The sequence below is a fragment of the Sinocyclocheilus rhinocerous genome, unplaced genomic scaffold, assembly GCF_001515625.1.
Source record: "Sinocyclocheilus rhinocerous isolate Xijiao unplaced genomic scaffold, SAMN03320098_v1.1 scaffold2812, whole genome shotgun sequence".
Lineage (NCBI taxonomy): Eukaryota > Metazoa > Chordata > Actinopteri > Cypriniformes > Cyprinidae > Sinocyclocheilus > Sinocyclocheilus rhinocerous.
Genome location: NW_015629503.1, coordinates 106,564 through 130,251, shown reverse-complemented (window position 1 = coordinate 130,251; position 23,688 = coordinate 106,564). Strand labels below are relative to the sequence as shown.

Below are 23,688 nucleotides of genomic sequence, written 5' to 3'. Positions count from 1 at the left end.
AACTCTCTTAAACACACTGACGCTCAGCTAGGCCTACTGGTGAGTACATTTCTAATTACCGCTTTTATTTGTGGATTACCTGTTTTGTTGTGTAAGGTTGTGCGTGAAAGTGGAAGCAGAGCACCTTTCATACATTTGATTTCAAGCACATTTACCAAAAACAGCACATTTCATTCGCATTAAAAAGGGGATCTGAATTCAAAACCTGAAACTTTTAGACATCTCCTTGTTGCCTTAACTAAAGAGGCTTTTACAACCCAAATCAAATTCAGCATAAAAGAATTGTTTAGACATCTAGAGCAGTAAAATCAGACTTATTACTATTAATAATATTAATATAATTCAAATCTGTTATCATTTCCCACAACTTAATACAGAGGTGTGCAGCAAACTTTGTTTTAAATTTAAGATTGATATGAAATATGTACAGTAAGACCTTACATATATTTATATCTTATATTAGATATTTTCAATATATATTGCGACTTATCTTCTGACAAATGAACAAGCAAACAAGCTACACTGTTCATGGCTTAGTTATGATCAACCTCAATGCGTATTTCACAACAGGAAACCACAATATGAATGTAGTTCATAGCTCAACTCTGAATTTGTGTCTCTTACATGACATGACAAATTCAAAAGCAGCAAAAACTAAATATTCTTGAGTGAGAATTTAAACAATCCTGTCAAAACAAAAAGGTAATCTGGAACTGTGTTAGTATTTAGGATTGTGATTAAATTCAAAAATTACTGGAAAAAAAATAAACCAAAAGCCTTCTTGCATCAATCCTGGACACATTTAAATCATCATCTTGACGCTTATGTATGACTAGTCTCATTATTCCAGTGCCTGTGGTCAGGGTGGTACAGTCAACGCTCATGTAATGCCTGCCTACAGTGATGCCAAAAAGGGATGACTTAAAGTTCGACAAATAACCCTGTTAAAGCTGTTTGACATCAAGGACTAAAAGATCTTGATCAAAATCCCACATTAAGGTAACCTCAGGCAACAAACTCCTATCCACAACATCAGATCAAGCTATTTTTCATGACTGCCATGTATAATCCAAATCAAATCAATCAACATGGCTCCTACAGTAATGGAAAACCGGAAAATACCAGGAAATTAAACGTTTATAATAGATTTCCATGGATGGATGGATGAATAAATAAACTCTTTTAAAGCTTAGTTTTAAAAAATGACAAATCATGGGATTTCTAATATAAATATACATGTTCTTGGTATGATCAGCTCTGAAATGTTTCATTGGCTAGAAATTGCTCTTAGTGGATGCAATCTCTTTTTAACAATCCTTATCCAGCAATCACAAACGACTGGAAAAGTCATGGGAACTTTGATTCAAGACACAGGGGTCTGGAGTTAAATCACTTACCAGGGGGCACAAAATTAGTCACAAATCGCAGAAGTGTTTATCAAAATAAGTTGTTTACGAACTGAAAAAAAAGAGCCTAAATACGTTAGGGTGACCATACGTGCCATTTTCCCAGGACGCGTCCTGGCCAGGATTTCTATATTGCCTAAAATATCTAGGTTTTGGCTTTGTTTGCGTGTGCAGACCGATCGGTGTATGACATCAAAATACCATACAGACGGTTATGCTTTCGAAACGCTCTCGAGGTACTTTGATGTCAAACACTGGTCGGTCTGAGCCGCACTGCTTTTAAGTCGAACACACCTAATATGTACGCGTAATTGCATCGCTTTGACCGTAGATCCCACCTTCTCACACACACCATGATTGGTCCATTATGTACAATGCCTGCATGTTATTGGTCAAACTACTTTTCGATCATTACCTTCAGCAAGCATGGAAACAGGAAAAAACAAAGCCAAAACAAATCCTGGCAAGGACGCGTCCTCGGAAAATGGCACGTATGGTCACCCTAAAATACATGTCGGTCAAAGTGTAAGCGTGTCTAGTCATTATTCAGTATAACGTTACCCATTTTGCACTTAATATCCAGGACAGTGAGCTCATACTACAATCTGTGACTAACTGCGCTGTGTCACTTATTTCCTAGGAAATGTCGACGCCGCCTTTTATGGCTTATAAAAAGTTTTCACTATCTGAATTCCGCAGCGTCTAGTCCACTGACTGCAGTGACGTCACGATTCACGAGGGGAGCGTCCCCTCGACCGCTGACCAATGAGCGTGCGTTATGCAAATGAGCTCCCGCAGGTTCGCTTGAGTAGTGCGCGCTCTCCCAGCCAGCGCTCAGATTAACTACAGACCGTCGAGCGCCCCGGCACAGATAACCGTTACCACTCCGTTCCGGCGATACACAGCGAAAATGGGCAAAAGGCGCGTCTAGCCTCGTTTAAACGTTAAAAGAAGAATTTCGTCTGATCTAAACTCGGATTCAGTTTCTTACTGGAGTTACTGAAGAACGGAGGACGCGCAAAGATGAAGTACAAAGTAAGTGATTCTTCAGTCTTCATTCAAGCGCGCTATTTCCGTAAACTAACATCGGAACTCATCCGTTTACTATAACATGTGTAGAATTTACATGTTTATCAAACGTAGAAGGGATTTCTATGACTTCTTAAAATGAAAGCGCAACTGTTCTTCAACTGTGATAGATAGATAGAGCCTACAGACAATATACAAAGAGGTATAAATCGTACATTGTGCATTATATACCTTTATTTATATATGTTATTATTGTGCGAATGTTCATTATACAGGGGCAAATTAAGTAAATTCAAAAGAGGATGGGCTTCAAGCATCCTTCCCTTTTAGAACCAATGCTAGTTCACTAGTTAAATACTCCTTAACTTGACAACAGGCTAGCTCCAGCTCTGAACAGCAGTAATTCGTGTGCTTAACCAACCATTCATTTATTGGATGGCTGGTATGATCCGAAAGCAAAGTGCAAATCACATCATTTATTACAACCATGACACAAAAGCACTCCTTGAGCTCTATTGTAGCGAGACTTGTAATAAATGATGTGATTTACACTCTGCATTTTCAACTCAAATTACCCGGAGCCACTTGAGGATATATGGGGCCATTCATTAGCCCAGTCTCCAGCCCCTTTTCCAATTTGAGCCTCACTGCGATTGTGTAATGTGATGTTTTAAAGCAAACAGCATGCATTTTGTTCAGAGTAACAGGGTTGCTGTTATACTGAGTGTTCCTGGTGGAGACAGAAAATAAAACCACTCCAGGATTTTATGTGCATGTCCATGTTTGATTTATGCATAGATTGCCCTTTACACTGCTGGGACTGTTTTCTGAGGGTTTGTTTTATAGACGTCATTCGAAAATGATGAATAGACCAATTAATGTACTCTATATCTTTATACTTGTACTTGGTATTTTTTTATTGTTATTTGAGAAACAATAGTGTACAGTATGTGGAAAATAATGTGTTTTTTTAACTTTAAACCGCATAAACACATTTCATTACACCAAATACACAAAATAATGTTCTTTTTAGCAGCAACATATGACCCCTTTAAAGGAATCATTCACCTAGAAATTAAGTTTTTATTACTGAATTTTTGATTTGATAGTTCTTTCACAAATCATTACTTCTCTCATGAACATGACATGAAAGCTGGGGTGAATGTCAAGATATCAGAACACTTGGAATATAGTGCATGAGTATTATCTCCTACTTTAATTGTACTTTTATGGTGCTTATTTCATAATTGTATAGCTTGACAGTCTCAGACCCCATTCACTTTCATTATATAAAATATTGAATTTTTAAACAAAATTAGGCTACTTTTTGTGTAAAACAGACAGTGATTTTAGCTGTCATCCTTTAAAAAGTTTTATCAGCTGATTTTGGGGCACTCAAAAGAATGCCTAAACTTTGGCCAAATCTGTACTTCCAATCCATGTGCACACAGCGTGGGGGCAGCTTTTCATTCAGGAGAAACTTTGCTCTTGTGTACGATTCCCTCCCCATTTGCATAGTCTTTGAGGCTTTCAGCCCTTTGGGATGATTTGCTTCCTACTTTGGTTGAAGGATCGAGCGGCTCTTCCTGAATGGAATGCTTTTGTCTGCTTCACACTATCTGGGGAATGTGGATTACTTGGCAAGACATGGACTGTTAGCGCATATCAGACTGTTTGGATTCCTATGGCAATGGGCCTATATTGCGATCTCTCTCAAATGTACTTCAAAGTCTTTTACGCTCAACAAAGCTGCATTTATTTGATTTATTTGCGATAATAAAGTAATAATGTGAAATATAAATAAAAATGAAAATAAATATTTTCCATTTTAAGACATTTAAAAATTTCAGAAGCCATTATTTCAGTCTTCGGTGTCACATGATCCTTCAGAAATCATTCAATCATAAGATGATTTGGTGCTCGAAAAATTTTTTACAGATTGATTTTTTTTACAGATTCTTTAATGAAAATTCAAAAGAACAGAATTTATTTGAAAAAAAAAATCTTTTGTAACATTATAAATGCATATTTATTTTTAAAGAAATTATTCTTACTGTCATATCTATATATAAAATGCTTTTATTAATTATTATATATTTTACAATATTTTTATATATATATTTATTTATATAAATAAAAAATAAGTAAAATACATTAATTAATAAATAAATATATATATATATATAATTTAATTTTTTTTTATTCATGTTAATATAAAGTCATTATAGAAAAACATTATGCATTTATTCCTTATGATTTTGGAGAGAAATATGACATATTTTTCCTGCCAGTTTTTGTGAGTTTCACCCCATAACTTCAGAGGTAGTTACATCAAAACAGATCAGATTTCCTTTTATCTCCTGTTGACACAGAGAGATCCTTTGTTTTGCTGGCATTTCTGAAACTTTTAAAGCACCTTTGCCTCAGAGACTGGTTTACTTTGTGGAGGACTTTTACCGCAGGGTATTTGAGGATCAAGGGGGGACGAACTGGTAAAAGCTGTTGTTGTTTCTGACACAGAACAACTGATGTACATCACCCTGAGTGACACACAGGCTGTTCTCGGTTCACGGTCTGATAACTAATCTGTCAAACCCAACAGAGTGGACAGACAGCTGATGTCCAAACTTCCTCAGTTTAACCTGAAGATTAGAGATTACTTCCAAAAAACAGTCTTTAAAAAACCCAAGGTTTCTCAAGTGTTTCTTTTTGGGTATCAAGAAAGTCCCTCACACAGTCCATGAGGTAAAGTACTGTTGTTAGTTAAATATTAAGTTCTCACCAGGGCCGTTTTTCCACCTTTGGAGCAACGAAGACAGTAAACAGACCTCATCTTTCAATCACATGGTCCACATCTTGACGTCACGCATCACAAAGGTCAGTCAGAACCCAGGCCTGTCGACGTCAGTTATGTTTTCCAGCAGGTGCGCAGGTGTGAGAAGATACATAAAACACAAATAATCCCCAAACAAGCAGACCTGTATGGCCTCTTATTAGATTTCAGAGCTCATGTAGCCTGTTTTTAACAGACATGGGGATCTGGGAACAGTTTGAGACTGTTACGCCATATATTTTCCTTCGGGAGAACACCGAAATGAGAGCCGACCACTCCTTCTAAACACCCAGACACACTCAAACTTCTGCACCCTGCTTTCCTGCTTTCTTTTCACTCTTATGTAACTGTGGCACAAATAGCCTGACAGGCACAATGAACTGATTAGGTGAAGTAAACATTCTGGGTTTTTTTCTTTCTCTCTCCAGGCTGTAATCCAAGTCAAGGGTTTTGTTTGGAAATTCATATATTGTTCTCAATGTGTCTGAGGGGAAAAAATAGGGGGTTGCCCCACTGAAATGAAAATAAACGGGAAATACAAGGTAGAGAAAGGGTAAAGATTTAGTGGTTTATTTTTGTGTGTTAGAAGATAAAATTGTAGTTACCATCAATGCCATCAAAATACCATCTCATTCCTATAATGGAGACCAAATCGAAAAAAGTCTCCTGATTCTCAGAATTTAGAAGTAGAAAAATGACCCAAGCAATCTCACATATGGTAGCTTATTTCCACCATGGAATAAAAAAAAAAATCAAAAGGCAATTGCAACTTTTTATCTCTAATTTTTTTTCTTTTTTCTCTCTTGAAAGCTTATATCTATCTAACAAGTCAGACTTTTTTATATCTCCCATTTCGAAATTTTCTTTTTAGAATTGTGACTTTATATCTCACAATTGTGAGTTCTAAGCTTGCAATTGTGAGTTAAAATTACGTCAGATTTTTTTCTCACAATTCTGTTCATAATAGACTTTATACCACGCAATTCTGAGTTATAATTCTGAGATATGAACCTGCAATTGTGAGAAAAAAAGTCAGAATTGTGAGCTAAAAAGTCACAATTAATTTTATTTATTTATTTTTACGGAAATAAGTTTTCATATATATCACATCTAGTGTTTTGGAAACATTTGCCAAAATAGTCAATCAAAAGTGAGAGTTCTCGATATGAACTCAAACATTTCTCATCAGATTTGACCTAATTATACAGAAGATATAATTATATAGATAACCTAATTATCTAAACCATGCAGTCCATATTAATTTTATAGCTCTGTACTCGTCTCGTTTGCATTATTTCTCTAGGAGAATTTTAGCCAATGCTGAGACCAGATTGATAATGTAGCTGAGAACTCAAACTCAATGAAGAGCAATAACGTTTATCTTTAGGTGTGTGGGAAGTTATTAAATGTAAAGGAACTCACTGAAAGGTCTTTCCGATTTAAAATCACTTCTCGTTTCCATCTATTGGAGAACATTGGAGTATGAAGACTTTTGTGTGAGTGAATGTGTGTGTGTGTGTGTGTGTGTGTGTCTATATGCATGTGTTTGGTCTGTGTGTGTATGTGTGTAGGCCTCATCGGGGTGGTATTGTGCATAAAGAACACTTCTCAGCAGGCATTCCACATTCCCCAGGGTAAGAACAAGGGCTATTCAGAGAGCAGGTCTCAACCAGCGCTCCACAACACAGTTATGCCCTGTTTGAAAGACACGGACAAAGAAAAGAGACGATTCTGAAGCAGCCGAGAGTCCTCCTGCATATACAGACATGGGGGGGTTGCAAAGATGCATCAAATAAGGAACTGTGAACCTTTCAGAACCGTAACTCACATAGATGTTAAGGAGCACACATCCCCCTGATATTCAGATTAGTGCTTGACCGATATGTGAGATTCAAACTTTATTCTTCAAGCTTGGATTTTGTGGTTATATTCATGCATCAATGCATGAACACAAATCTTCAGAATTCAGATCATAATTTTGCCAAAATAGCAGACAAACTAAAAGAAAGCCAAGGCTCTGTTTGCCTCCAATGAAGAGTAAACTATTTGAGATTGATATGAAGGAGGATAGATTGCCTTTTGTGGTGATTAAAAAAAACATTTCCAAGTTGTCCTTTTTTTTTAGTTAACTATAATAAATACTGAAGTCAAGTCAAGGTCAAGTCAACAGCTATAGCATTATATTTCTCTTATATATGTGCTGCATGTTTTGAAATTAGTTGTTTATATATTTTTTTTAAATGTATCTAAATTTTTACAGTATTTATCTTTTATTTTATTTTGAGATGCCAAGCTGAAGACAAGCTTCGGGCTGAATGTACAAAACTTTCTAGTTAAAACGAGGCTTGTAATGACAGAAAAAAAAGCAAAATAAGACTGCCTGTGGTTTCTTTAATAAGCAATTAAGATGTAAAATTTGCCTTTTATTGCACTGATTAGATGTGTAAATGTCATTACGCTCCACCTACAACAATCTGGGTCTTGTTTTCAGTAATTATGCTGAAAGGTTGCCAGTTTTTGGCCACCACAAGTCTTATTTGGTCCATGCCTACAGCATTTGAACGCCAAAACTAACCATAGATTTGTGCAACTGCTCAGAAACGCTAGTGTGGTTTAAAGGTGTTAAAGGAAAAGGCTGCGCTGTATGATAGAGTCTTTGAGGTTGCCATGTTGGCTGGGCTCTGTTTGGTGTGTTTGTTAGGTGGTTGGTGGGCGGGTTTTTTTTTTTTTTGCTGGCACCTACAACAATCTGGGTCTTGTTTTCAGTAATTATGCTGAAAGGTTGCCAGTTTTTGGCCACCACAAGTCTTATTTGGTCCATGCCTACAGCATTTGAACGCCAAAACTAACCATAGATTTGTGCAACTGCTCAGAAACGCTAGTGTGGTTTAAAGGTGTTAAAGGAAAAGGCTGCGCTGTATGATAGAGTCTTTGGGGTTGCCATGTTGGCTGGGCTCTGTTTGGTGTGTTTGTTAGGTGGTTGGTGGGCGGGGTTTTTTTTTTTTTGCTGGTGTCGTAAGTGATGTTGTCGGCTTTAGTGTGGGTGATCACTGATTCACAGTGCTGAGGAAAAGGGAGGGATAACTAATACTAACATCACGCCATCACTGAAATGAGACAACTCTTTCTTTTGTGTCCCCTTGCAGCCTTTTATTGATTGGTCAAATGCAAAGTGAAACATGGCACGACCACTGTAACTTAGTCAAAAGATGCGTCACCATAAAATCAGCCCCCCCCGAGTGGGAGTTTCCAGAGTGTCAGCGTTCAAACCACCAGATTTAAAGCAGATTTTACTCTCTCATGCACATGCTTGTGATCATTCTGCAGCTACAGACCAATTTGTTGCATTTGTTTTACACTTCAGATCACTGGATTGTCATGAGCTGCTATTTGCGGAGTTTATTAGTCTAACTGAAGTTTCTGTATATTTTTGTGCCAGAATTGTTAAATCTTTTGTTTATTGTCAGTTGAATCTCACAAAACCAGTCAATAATGTGTCCAGGTCGTATTCACCACAAAATCAAAAGAAATAAATTAGAAATTATGTTTTGCTTAATGAAAATGTAGTCTATCTCTCTCATGCACATGCTTGTGATCATTCTGCAGCTACAGACCAATTTGTTGCATTTGTTTTACACTTCAGATCACTGGATTGTCATGAGCTGCTATTTGCGGAGTTTATTAGTCTAACTGAAGTTTCTGTATATTTTTGTGCCAGAATTGTTAAATCTTTTGTTTATTGTCAGTAAGAATCTCACAAAACCAGTCAATAATGTGTCAAGGTCGTATTCACCACAAAATCAAAATAAATAAATTAGAAATTATGTTTTGCTTAATGAAAATGTAGTCTATTTAGGACCTATATTCAGATGTTTTGTATTGTGACATTATTTTCATGACAAACACATTTCAACATAATCAATATTTATACATCATGGCAAAATTATAGTAATGAAATCACCATTCATAATAATATGAAAAAAAAAACCTGCATTATGGTGATGAAAATTTGGAGGTGAAATGTTCTTAAATTAGGACAAATGGAAAATGACTTTAATTGATAATGTGTGTTGCGTAAAATTTTCTGTAAAGATCCACAATCTCTTTGATGCATGTTGCATTTGTTTTACACTTCAGATCACTGGATTGTCATGAGCTGCTATTTGCGGAGTTTATTAGTCTAACTGAAGTTTCTGTATATTTTTGTGCCAGAATTGTTAAATCTTTTGTTTATTGTCAGTTGAATCTCACAAAACCAGTCAATAATGTGTCCAGGTCGTATTCACCACAAAATCAAAAGAAATAAATTAGAAATTATGTTTTGCTTAATGAAAATGTAGTCTATTTAGGACCTATATTCAGATGTTTTGTATTGTGACATTATTTTCATGACAAACACATTTCAAAATGGCAAAATTATAGTAATGAAATCACCATTCATAATAATATGAAAAAAACCCTGCATTATGGTGATGAAAATTTGGAGGTGAAATGTTCTTAAATTAGGCTATATTATATAATTTCACAAAAAAATCATAATGGTCCAAAATATGTTTGAATATTCATTAAGCACAATATTAATTAATTTTTTTATTTATTATTGATTTTTGGATGAAATATGACCTGTTTTCATGAGATTCACCATGTCAGTATTTGCAGAGACTGAATTCAATGTATTTTGCTCCAATGATATCAGCTACATGCTATTTGACAAATGAAAAATGACTTTAATTGATAATGTGTGTTACGTAAAATTTTCTGTAAAGATCCACAATCTCTTTGATGCATGTTCTAGCTTCTAGTTGTTCATGAGTAACTTACTGTATGTCATATAGAGCATTGATCAAGCACTCTATTGTGTTTTGGCTTGGGGCGTGAAATTATCGATCACGTTTTGCTGCTATTATTGTCATCGTCTGTTTGCCAAAGGTGGTTTAATTGCAAGTAAACTCACATGCAACTATCTTTTCCGCCAAAACATGACGCATTGCATTAAGATGTCAAGACAGACGAACTAGCTCAAAAATGATCTAAAGTAAACATAATCATTCCTAGCCAGTCCCTCGAACGTCCCCTTCATTCAACAGAGCCAAACTCTCGTTCATTCAGTGCAATGGCCAAGTTGAGTCATCAGGTCTGTATTAGAGTCATTATGGTAATTATCTTCTATATTTATTTGAGTGAAATGAGGGTAAAAGGTGCTGGTTCACCAGTCCTACCCACACCGCCCTCCCTCCAGGGGAACGTTAAAGTGAGCTGGCCTTAGTTCTCACACCACTCCATTTCACTGGAGGAACACACCACTTTTCGCAAGGTAGGGGGTTTGCTTATTGGCCGAGACCACACCACTTTTCGCAAGGTAGGGGGTTTGCTTATTGGTTGAGACCATCTAATGACCTTTGTTTGCACAGTGTTTTTTTTTGTTGTTTTTTTTTGCTCCCCGAGGGTTTCGATTTCTGCAGTGTTTTGGTGACTTTGGTAGCGTTGTTAGGGGGAATTTTTCACTAGTGTTTTGACGTGCTCATTTATTTACTTACATAATCAGCCTTGATGATTTTACTGGAGTAAAGCCAAAAACCACAAAATGAGAGTGTACTTAAGAAGTAGGGAGGTTCTCCCGTGCGATAGTAATTTTTGTTGTGTAATGGTTTTAAGTTCTGTGCAGGTTAGCATGTATTCCTCAACGTATAGGGTTTATTATACAAACACAAACTGTCTCGCCACAAAAAAAAACCCATAATTTAGGACTGGATGAGTCATGAATTTCCCAAAAGTCTCTGAGCGGAGAGCTGATGTAAAGGCATTGCTCTAGGTGTGGATACGAGAAGCTAAAATTAGGCCAAAAGAAATTCGACCTGCACCACATCCAATTTAAAACGTAACCAACGTAACCATTTTTTTTGCAATGTGTCATTCTTGCTAATCATTATAATATATAACATTAATTATATCAAATTAAGCATTATTTGTGATAATTGAAATAATTTCTTTATCCTGAATCAATTTTAGAATCATTGAAATATTATTATAGTTTTATTAATAATTTGAATGTTTTTATATTCATAATTTAAGTTTTCATATTAACTTTAGTCATAGTAATTTTGTTGTGTTTTTGCCATTTTTATTAGTCTTTTAATGTCTATATTGTCTTTAGATTATTTTTTTTCAGTTTCAAAAGTGAATTTAAATAATTTTTTTATCTTGAATCAGTTTTAGTATCATTGAAATACTATAGTTTTTATTAATGTGAAGTTAAAAGTGAAGTAAAAATTTTTTTTTTTTCATATTTTCAGTTTTCATTTTAGTCAGTTTTATAATTTTGTTGTTTTTGTCATCTTTATTAGGTTTTTTTGTTTTTTTTAAATGTCTATTGTTTTTATACATTTGTATTTCAGTTTTAGTTATTTTAGTGCATCAAATAAACTAAATGAAAATGAGAAATGTTAAGTTTTATTTTTATTTTGAAGCAAATATCATGGTACCTTAAGTATTACTTTTTATGTTAGTTTCAGTTAACATTTAAGTAACTTTTTTATTATTTTGGTTTTCGTTAACTATAATAACCCTTATTAACTATAATACCCTATTTGTAATCAACATTGTAAATTTGAAGTGTTGCACCAATTGGCAACTTCTAGACATCGTGAACCATTTGCTGGGCAAACCTGGACACATCTGGTTGTTTCCATGTAAAACATCAGTGTTTATAAGATGGCCAAACGGTTCATGAGAGTCAATGAAATACCCTACATCATGTAGCTTTACAGCTCAATTACGGATCACTTTCAAGAAGTTTTTTCTACATTGAAGTGTTGGGGCTTCCCAGACCACCAGGACAGGTAATGTCTAACACTTGTCGTGTGTAGTGGGCAGTGTTGGGCAAGTTACATGTAATACATTATATATTATTAGTTACTGTCTTTTGAAAGTAATTAGTTACATTACAATATTACTGTCTCTGAATTGTAATGTTTGTTAACCTGTTAATTAGGCTATTTAAGTCAAATATTTCGCATGTTCATTCATTTTATAGACTATGATTTAATAAAAACAGATTTGGTTATTTTTAGTTAAACTTATTTTTGTTGCTTGTCTGCGCTCGTCCACCGCCTTTTTTCTCTTCTCCGACCCCGCAGCTCTCTCCGATAATAACTCATGCTATTTCTCCATGTTGAGAGTTTGGTGTCGCACATATTGCACCTGACTATGCATTCTTATCCTTTAACTGAAAGTAACAGGAGTGTGTCCATCTCACAAATGTAGAATCCTTCTCTGCAGTCATCTCAACCATCTAATTCCAGCAACAGGAAATACCCGCGGATTTTTTTCTCTAGTGCTGTTTTGCGGTGTTGGTAAATTCAACACTTAATTTTGAGAAAATATGTTGTTGTAACTTGCGTTACTGAGATTGTAACGAGTAATAATATTACCCAAATTTTATTAGTAATGCGTTATATTACTGCGTTACAGCAAAAAGTAATATACTACTGTAATATTATTACTTTTGTAATGCATTACTCCAAACACTGGTAGTGGGGCAAGAATACACCGCTGATTAGATCACTTTATGATGAGGCCAACATCTCTGTTTAAGTCTTTTGCCATGCAGTGAGATTACAGATTGAGTTATCACAATCATAAAGGACTGGAATTTATTTTGGATGTAGATAACGCATATTTTCTGCCACAGTCATATCTAAAGTCTGAGGTAGATGATGGCTAGTTTAGGGTGGTCTTACAGATCAGGGTTTGTTGCAAGATGCACGTCAAATGTTTGTGAAATGCAGTACTTCTTCTAAAAGTGTTGCACTGTAGTTGTAGTGAAGTTAATTTCTTTTTTTTGCACGGAAACTTTGCACAAGAGGAAACATGTATTGCTGTGATACTACAGTAAATGCTTTGAATGGAATATTTCCAGATCAATTCTGCTTACAGACATCACATTGTGTGTGTGTGTGTGTGTGTGTGTGTGTGTGTTTGTGTGCAGGTGAGAAGACCAAAAACGACTATCACATATATTTAGTATAATAAAAACTAGTTAGTGATGTTTGCTAAGGCTATTGATAATACCATTGCTCATAATAAGCATTAGGGCTTTTTCAAAGTGTTATTACGCAATTTCATGAAATTTAATAAAGCATCAGTTTAAAGTTTGGACACACTACAACTAAACTTGGAAATAAAATTAAGTGGTTAAGACAGTGATTCGACTTAAGATTGTCTCATGCCTTGTTTGATTCTCTGCCTTGTTTCCCATTCAGTGAATTCTTTTTGTATTATTTTTGAGCAAATAAGCCCTAAACAGGCTGAATACTAAGAGTTGAACACAAAACGCTCCTATTAGACAATGGTGACCCTAAAGGTCATGTTCTTAAGCTCACTGTATTAGCGCGCCGTGGTTCTCTTGGCGGGGGTTGTTGTCATGCCCTAATGCGGGTGACCGAGGCCATGAATGTGAGACAATAGCCATGCGACCAGACGCCCAATCACAGATAATGATGCTGTTCAAACAGGAAGGTTCACGTGGGAACTGGTTTACTTAGCATTGTGGGAAAGCAGACGAAGGCACACAGTCTGCTAAGACAGAACCCGAGGAAAAGCTGATAGACACACTGTTCGAATTGAAGATAATGTTTGTGTTTGGCCCATGGGAGTGTTAGTGATAGGCTGATATGTTGGCCAAGATAAAGCCATATCTGCCAACCACTAAATTACATCCCAAATTACCAAATTAGAACTGAGTTCAGTTTTTACATTCCAAATAAAGGCATCTTGTTAGAATTTCAATGTAAGTGGAACTGAAGCTTAAGAATCTAGTTGTAATCAATATATGTCCTGAATATTTACAGTGGTGCTGTATGATTACCTTATTATTATTATAAAGCCTGACATATGAAATAAAAATAAAAAAATAATTTTTTTTTAAATGGAACTGTTTATTGAACCTTTAGACAAAATATTTTAAAAAGTTGTTTTATAGAAATTAGTGTATTAAATATGATACAATAGGCTTTACAGGGTTAAGCTATTACCATTATGAAAAAAACAGGGTGTAATTTAAGAGAAAATTTTCTCTAAATTGCATGCGTTTTCTGTATTTTTTAAAAATGTTTGTTATATATTTAGAAACGGAAGTGTTAATATTTAAACAAATATATATATATATATATATATATATATATATGTGTGTGTGTGTGTGTGTGTCAAATATGAAAAATACATAGAATGTAAAATAGGTAAAATATATTTCAAACACACTAGACATGTAATTTTGTTTTATAAAAAATGTAAACTCCAATCTTACATGAGAGAATGTGATATGAAATATCCTGTGGACTGGCACAGTATGGCCTGAATTTTTTTTTTCCTCAAAGTGGTTTTTAAATGATTGACAGAAAAATGGTTTTCCAGCATGGCCCCTCAGAGAAATATGTTTTGGCTATGGAGCCGTCGAGCGGATTTTATGATTATTTTCCTTGTCCGATGTGGATCGACTCGGCCAGACGTTCAGTTTGAGTTTAAATTATTATTGAGACGCAGTGGATGAAATAGCTTCTTTTAAAGGGAACTCCCAGCAGGCCACCAAAATACACAGATAGAGTTACACGGATGTTATTTAGACATCTAATTGTGATTACAGGGAACCGCTTTATATTGCAGCCCACAAGAACCCGCTGTGTAATCATATAATATGCCTAGATCATGCCTCAATGATTGTGATAATACTGAACAAATCATATTATGCTTGAGCCGGCTAGCAGTTAGGGTGAGAATTTTCTTATGCAAAATCTGGAATGTTAAACGCCTTAATGAGTGCAAACAGCATTATAAATGATTGTACCTTCATTCTTTACAGAATCTAATGGCTAAAGCACTATACGACAACCTCCCAGAATCTCCGGAAGAGCTGGCATTCCGGAAGGGTGATATCCTGACTGTCATCGAGCAGAACACTGGCGGCCTGGAGGGATGGTGGCTCTGTTCACTCCACGGCCGCCAGGGCATCGCACCCGGCAACCGCCTCAAACTGCTAATCGGACCAATGTTTGAAGGACAGACGCCTGCATCCCCCTCCCCCCCACAGGGTCACGCCCTCCAGCAGAGGCCACTCACACCTCAGGGTGTGTACCAGGTGCCGCCGTCCCACCAGAGCCCGCAGGGACAGGGCATCTACCAGATCCCTCCATCTAAAGACGTATACCAGGTTCCACAAAGAAGCGCGCTGACTGCGGATGGTACTCCCAGCAAGGTAAACTGAACTACAGCAAAGATGTTCACTTCTTGCTTTATGATAACACTTGTGGTGAACGTGTGACATATGTTGACAAGGTCAAACGTTCATCTAGTGTAGTGTTTGATTGTGCAACATGCTTTTGCTCTTGCATTTTTTTACTCTTACAAAGAAGTACTGTGGTGAAGTATTGGAAATACCATGGCATTGTTATATGCAGCACTAGTCAAAAGTTGGAACTACTTATTCTTTATTTTGACTATTTTCAACAATTTAAAATAGTTGAAGTCATCAAAATGATGAAATAACACAAATGCTAGTTGGGAATTACAGCTTTACACTCTTTGGACATTCAATTGACTTACTGAGGCACATCTTGGGATGTATAGACCATGGTAATTCATGATTATCATATTCATATATGTGGTACTTTAAAAGGATATTAAGCTATTACCATTATGAAAAACCATGCAAAAACTAAGATACTTTTTCACTTACTGGTTTTAGAAAGAGTAATAAACATTTATAATTATGCATTTTATAATTTTAAATATAATTTTATATATTGTATAAGAAATAATAATACTAGCTATTTACGGTGACTGGTTGACCCATAAGCCAGTTTTATAGTCCAGATTAAAAGCGTCTCCATGTCCAGCCAAAACCGTTCTGCATCGAAGTTGTGTGCACACCCTGCCCTGCCCTCCACCGCAGCGATGCAGGCTTTTATGTTTAAGGGCTTCATACTGTCCTGTCGATGCATCGGGCTGCACCGGTACACTCTGAATAGGAAAACCACAGCAGGGATGGAAAAATAAATAGAGGAAATCAGGCTGCTGAGAAAGTGTATGTCAGTGGGAGTAAAGGGATTTTTGTGTCTTTCTTAAAAACTGTCAGCTTATTTTCATGCAACACTTAAAGTTGTCTTTCTACGAACCACATATCTGGCAGTTCTCAACCTTTTTTTAAAGACACAGAATAAGACTGCAGGATTTGGGCCAAAAACAAGTCATATTTTATTATTTATTTCATACTGTAGCGTTGTTTAAAATATTTATATTTATTGAAATGTGAAATATTTAATTTTAAAGAACTGCTGTATGATAAACATGTAACATTTCATATTGCGGATGATAATTAAAGATGAATATAATTCAGATTCAGCTGTTTTTCCAATTTGCCTCTTAGATACGGACACTGTAGACATATCTTGTGTTCATAAACACTAGATGAAAACATCACTCAGGCAAACTCATAACACTGAGGTCATGTCTGGGATCGTCGCTTTAAAGTAGACGTTCTGTTTTTGACATTAAGAGTTTAGAGAGCTACTAGTCTCTGAGATCAGGAGTGTTGATGGTTAAGCTTACGGTCTGTCCACCTCAAATGATCTTGAGATGGATGATCATGAGTTTGGCTTCCATGGATATAGGGCTGTCTTGTCTTCAGCGAGGTTTGTCTGGCTGGTTTGTTTGGTGGTGTTCAGAGTAATGGCACACCTTGTTTGTTGTTTTCCTGAGGTTGGCATAACAGTTGGCCAACTCTTATAAGAGTGAGGTAAGAGGGTGTTCCCACATCTGTAAATGCAATGCTCAGTCGACGTTTCTCTGACATCAAGTGCCTTAAAAAGGTGTGGCATAGTGGAAAGTGCAACTGAAATAACCGTTTCCTTCCTGCTCTCACTTCCTGTGCTGAAAATAAAAGTGATCCTCTTTTCAGAGCTATTGCTGTAAATGGTGACGTGATTTTGATCAGATTAGGGTGCAGTTTAGATTTTCCATGTTGATTGTTCTTCATTGCTGCATCTGTGTGCATGCTTACTGGCAAGGAACATCCTGACCTTCACAGTTCGGCCAAATCAAAGAAGTTCAAAATCTAGTAGAAGTTCAAGTACAAACAAAGCAATTCATGTGACAACTGATGAATTACGTTTAATTCACATTATGTCTACAAGTTTCACTTGTACACTTAACACTTAATCTTTGTTGAAAACCAAATTTTTTACCTTTACTTTTGTGATTGACCATATTAAAAATGGCAGCGGTTTCACTAGTTAGGCCAACTCCTACCATTTTGTAGGAATGTCAATAAATATTTAGCTAACACGTAGAGATAAATTAACCCTTGTGCTGGGTTATCCTTTACCTAATTTGGTGTTCCTGATCAAAAATGACCAGCCTTCAAAAATCTAAAAAGTCTTGGATTCAGTCTTTTTGTCAACAATTAGCACAGGTTTGTATTTCTTTTTGGAATGGATTGATCGTAGGCCTCATTGATCTGAGCTTATGCACTTAAGTTGTTGAGTAAAAAAAAAAAAAAAACTTATTTGTAGATAGTTTTGGCAATATAAAGTTAAAAACTGAGGTGCATTAGCTCAGATCAATAAGGCCTATGATCAATCCATTCCAAAAAGAAATACAAACCTGTGCTAATTGAAATAAAACAAGACGGAATCTTGTTCTGATCCATTTGATAATAATATATCATATGGAATGTATAAGCAATTTTTTGCAGGCCGGTCATATTTGACCTGGGAACACGTGTAACAAGGTGGAAAACAAAATCCCAAAAAAGTACAAAAATTATCAAAACATTTTTGAGCAGTTGTTATACCCTAGGTGTAAGCAGGTTTTAGTCCAATGTGACAACATTAACTAGCATTTTTTTGTGTGAAAAAAATACAAGTAATTTCCGAGTCAAAATGAGGAGGGTTAATTTACAACGTTTTTTTTTTTCTGTCATCAACAAAAAGTTGCACATGGATCCATTTTAGCTTTTTTAGACTTGCCAGACAAATAATATCTGAGAACCTGAACAGCTCTAAGTTGTCATCTTGTAATTATGGTGGTTCTGAAACAACATGAACACAGTGTATCTTACTAGGTCTAATTCTAGAACTTCAAGTTCTCAAATGTTTAATTTGAATCCAGAAAGTGTCTATTTGTGCTGTAGTACGGTTATGCTTGTGGTTGATGTGTTTGTTGCTGGCACAGAACAGGATTTGGGCAAATAATGACACACTGTAAGGTTTGGTTGCTGAAGTCTGGCTCTTTCAAGGAGGGCGGCTCTGTCCCCGCTTGACCTGAAGAGTACAGTGATCCGCAGCTGCTCACAGCTGCACTATTCATGCCAGCCAGAGCCTGGCTCAAGCAAGGGCCGTCTCTGAGATTTACACAACCACACAATGTCCTTCACAGAGCTTGGCCTTATGAGTAGAGATGAGATCTCTCATCCCATTGCTGCCCACGTCTGGTTGACACCACAGATCGATGGTGTTTGTGAAGTGAAGAATATTTTGTGACTTCATACAAGCAGTTCCACATCCATATTAGTGAAAATTCTAAGCTTCAACGTTTCCAGACTCAAGTGGAATTTTTTTTGCCGTTTTTAAGATTAACGTTTCTTTATGAGTCACATCATAAATCATAATTTTCTGACCACTCTATGGGCAGAGGCTGTCTGTTATCTCCGCTAACCATGTTGTGTTCTCCTCCTTCCATCTATATCTCAGACGGCTAGTCCAGATGTTTTTGTTCGTATACCTCAGTCTCCAGGAGATATCGTAAAGATTTGTTGGAAGTGTAGGCAGATCACATGCCACCACACCCTGGACAAGATCGCAAAGTAGTAGAGCATTCTTTGTGTGACTCACACTTGGTATTTCCTCATTTCTACTTTACATTATATATTTTAAAAATGTGTTAATATATTAATAATTTTATAATATACAAAATCTAAATGTATTTTCTGTAAATATTTATAATTATTTAGAAGATGACTGTAATACATGTCATGTAATATATATTTAAAACATATATTACATTAAAACTAGGAATGTAACGATTAACCGCGAGCCGGTTGAAAATCGATTTAAATATGTGACGATTCAAATCGGTTGAGATGCTAAACAAATCGCGATTCCTTTAGGGGTAGGAGTTTATATGAATGTGTCTGAGTGGAACTTACTGTCTTTCGATGATATTTTTTCTTTTCCTCTTGCCTCTGTATAATGCATATTAAAGTTCATAAGTTCAGCGCTGCTTTGTTTACAGCGGAAACCAGGAAACGCTTTAAGCGCCACCTGCTGGCAGAGGGTGAATCTGCGTCTCATTCAGCTCTGTTGTTTCTGTTTCATGCAGATATTTTTATGTATAGTTTTACAAAACTGAAGTCAAACCATTCTGTTTTTGCTTCAAATTTCGAAATTATACAATCTAATTTAGTTTAAAAACTGCTCGTGTTGCATGTATGCAGCATCTTTGTTTGGATCAAGATTAAAATGCAGTGGTTGCCTCTAATTTTAAATGGAAAGAGCACAGACAAAGCTTTATTTTGTTTATATGAAGAGATTTATTTTATTTGAGTTACTTATGTATTTGATTTGGAGCTTGTTTTAAAATGTCAATTTAGTTGTGTTATTTACATTTACATTATATTTAAATTTAGTTATTTAGCAGACGCTTTTATCCAAAGCGACTTACAAATGAGGACAATAGAAGCAATCAAAACCAACAAAAGAGCAATAATATGCAAGTGCTATATTAGTATATTATTACAGTATTATATTTCAATTTCACAAAGAAATGTGCAGCATTTTGTCCAAGCAATAATAAAAGGACAAATTTTATTTATAACTTGTCTTAAATCTAATTCTGTTAAAAAAAATCGTGAATCGAATCGAATCGTGAAATCAAAATCGTGAATCGAATCGAATCGTGAAATCAAAATCGTGAATCGAATCGAATCGTGAAATCAAAATCGTGAATCGAATCGAATCGTGAGTTGAGTGAATTGTTACATCCCTAACCGTGAGTTGAGTGAATCGTTACATCCCTATTCGTTACTGTTGCTATGTTCGACAAACCTTGGAGTTCTCATGCATGAAGAGATTTTTTTTATTTGTGTGTGTTATTTATTTGATTTGGGGCTTGTTTTAAAATTTCAATTTAGTTTTGTTATTTACATTTACATTATATTAAAATTTTGTTATTTAGCAAACGCTTTTATCCAAAGCGACTAACAAATGAGGACAATAGAAGCAATCAAAACCAACAAAAGAGCAATAATATGCAAGTGCTTTATTAGTATATTATTATAGTGTTATATTTCAATTTCACAAAGAAATGTGCAGCATTTTGTCCAAGCAATAATAAAAGGACACATTTAATTTATAATTTGTCTTAAATCTCATTTTGTAAAAAAAAAAATTGTGAATCGAATCGTGAGTTGAGTGAATCATTACATCCCTAATTAAAACATTATTTTATTGGTTTTGATATATATATATATAATTATTTATTTATTTAATAATAATGGAATTTTAAATTGTATATATACACATACATAAAAGTAAAATTGTGTTTATTTAAACAATTAATTAAAATTAACAAATGTAATGTTTAAATATGCATTGTATTTTTTATTTAATAGTTATGTTATATGTGACCCTGGACCACAAAACCAGTCTTAAGTCGCTTGGAAATAGCCAAATAGCCATTGGCCATTAGCAATAGCCAAAAAAGCATTGTATGGGTCAAAATTATCGATTTTTCTTTTATGCCAAAAATCATTAGGATATGAAGTAAAGATCATGTTCCATGAAGATATTTTGTAAATTTCCTACCTTAAATATATCAAAACTTAATTTTTGATTAGTAATATGCATTGCTAAGAACTTAATTTGGACAACTTTAAAGGTGATTTTCTCAGTATTTAGATTTTTTTTGCACCCTCAGATTCCAGATTTTTAAATAGTTGTATCTCAGCCAAATATTGTCCTCTCCTAACAAGCCATACATCAATGGAAAGCTTATGTATTCAGCAACTCAAAAAATTCACCCTTGTGACTGTTTTTGTGGTCCAGGGTCACATATAAATAAATAACTAAAATTGTATATAAAATAAATTATGTAATTTAAATGTATTTTTATTTAATAACAATGTAATTTTTTATTTTATACATATATAAACATATATGTAAATTGATTTAAAATATTTTATATTTATTTAATGTTATTTAAAAAATTCAATTAAATATAATATCTAAATAATCAAATAATAATTTCATTTTTATTTAATAGTTTTATATTTTTTATTTTATTGTATACATATGTACACATACATAAATTTATTTTAAATAAAAAATAAAGTACATAATTGTATACATAGATTAAAAGTCTGAATTATTTCTTATCTTTACATAATGTGAATATTCAACATATATTAAGTTATACGCATATATGCAAGTTGTTCAGCCTGTTTTTAGTTTGGATGTGTCACAAGCCCCTGTGATATGACCCAGAAGAGATGTCATGACCCCTTTAGTGTGAGACACATGGCTGTGTTTTCCCTCCTGCAGAGATAACAGGAAATGCTCAGCGGAGAGGTAACTTATTTCCTCATGCCCACTGGACTTTCTCAGCACAATTCATTCCAGTCTACCTCCTCGTCTATCTTATTTCAAGGCAAACATAAATGTTTTTTTTTTTTTGCTGCTGCCTACTTATTATTAATCAAAGACAAACTGTTGGAATGAGGGTCACTGCATAATTGATGCATCTCATTTAAATAATCACCCCCAACCCCTCGTCTCAATGCGCATCTATAAATCACAGGGTGTGTTTGAATGCTTCCATGTGATGTAAAATTAATTATGGCTCCTTGCATTAGGTTAATACTCCTAAATTAGCAGCAAGTCTTTGTGCCTTTCAGTTTTATGGCCGTCATGTGGGACATCCCTGAGGGTTTGACATTTAATTGCCTTCGTTGATGAGTTCGACTTATTAATAGGACTGAGCTTTTTCTGTCACAGGAACAGAACAGATGTAAAGGAGAGAGAGACACATCAGATCAAGATGGATGATTCTGGATGATTCTAGAGATTTGCTTTTCATTCTTTCTTCCTAATGATCAACCAAATGATTTTCCAGCTCTATTTACTTGTCAAACATGACTCAGAGCTGCTCAGTGAAGTTATTGTTTACTCAAACAGCTTTCGCCTAAATGCTGCATACTGAAAAATGAGGCTGGTGTGAAAACACTCTTATGTCATGCTGCGTTTTCAGCGCTGTTATTCTCCAAGGACAAAAAAAGAGGCTCCTGCAGCAATTAGGTCGGTCTCAGGTTCAAATGTGATCCGGTCTTAGTCACGCACAGCCAATCAGGGTGTAAAGGAATCCAGGGAAGGAGTCACCTGAGCGGGAGAGAATGTTTGCCTAGAGGTCACGGTTCACACCTCTTACAACCACACATTTACTTATTTCCGATTAGACCCTCCAGGTGGCAGAGGTGTAATTTGGGTAATATTGGATGGATTTATATATTACTTTATCATATTTACATAAAGTTAATAAGCCATATGATCTTAAAATGTATTATAATACATTAAAGAGATTAGAATAATGTAATCTATAATAATCTACGAAATTTATGAAACAAGATCGAAAAGATATATCAAGATTATAATATATACAATTTCTATATATATATATATATATGAAATAAGGTCTATAGGATTTATCAAGATATTCTGTCAAATATTGTATTATGTGTGTGTGTGTGTGTGTGTGTGTGTGTGTGTGTGTTTGTATGTATATATGTATTAAATTAATGTATTAAATTAATAAACCTAATTTATATATTATATCCCTGAATACTGTAATTAGCTAAGGGGGAATATCCTTTTTTTCATGCAAGTGTGAGACTGATCAGACCACTGACGTGCCCCGTTCTCCATTTATTCCCACTTCATTTTCCCAGGATTTCTGGGAAGCAGAAGTGATTTATTACTGATGGGAACAAGCCGAGAGATCTGGGTAACTGGTGAACTATGCTGAACCTGGAGTTCCATAGTGCTGATTTATGAACAGGAATGTCATTGATGTGCACCTAAATTCACAGAGTAAAAATAAGAGTGTGACGGTCCCGCTTATAAAAACCATCTGGACGTTCCCATCTCTGGAAGTCCGTGTGTCTGGAGGGGTGCTTTATATGAGTGCGAGTCGTCGAAGAAAGGCATTTTTCCAGTTTAAGACAGCTTGGATAAATAGATAGTGGGTTTAGGAGTTCCCGACCTCACTTATGAAGATACTGCGTTTCATACCTCCTACTAGGGCTGCACAATTAATCAAATTTCTAATCGCGATTACAATTATGGATGCCACAATTACCTAATCGTTCAAAGCGGTAAT

The 23,688-nt window shown here is 35.2% G+C and overlaps 1 protein-coding gene across 1 annotated transcript in view; it reads left to right on the top strand.

Annotated features, from left to right (window-relative positions):
- The first annotated feature begins 2,236 nt into the window (after nucleotides 1-2,236).
- nedd9 (neural precursor cell expressed, developmentally down-regulated 9) overlaps nucleotides 2,237-23,688 on the top strand; it is a 31,396-nt gene continuing 9,944 nt past the window's right edge. Inside the window, exons 1-2 of the mRNA XM_016550875.1 lie at nucleotides 2,237-2,441; nucleotides 15,125-15,517. Of these exons, the coding sequence (XP_016406361.1) occupies nucleotides 2,430-2,441; nucleotides 15,125-15,517 (405 nt within the window). The 5' untranslated portion in view covers nucleotides 2,237-2,429. The remainder of the gene's footprint in view (nucleotides 2,442-15,124; nucleotides 15,518-23,688) is intronic.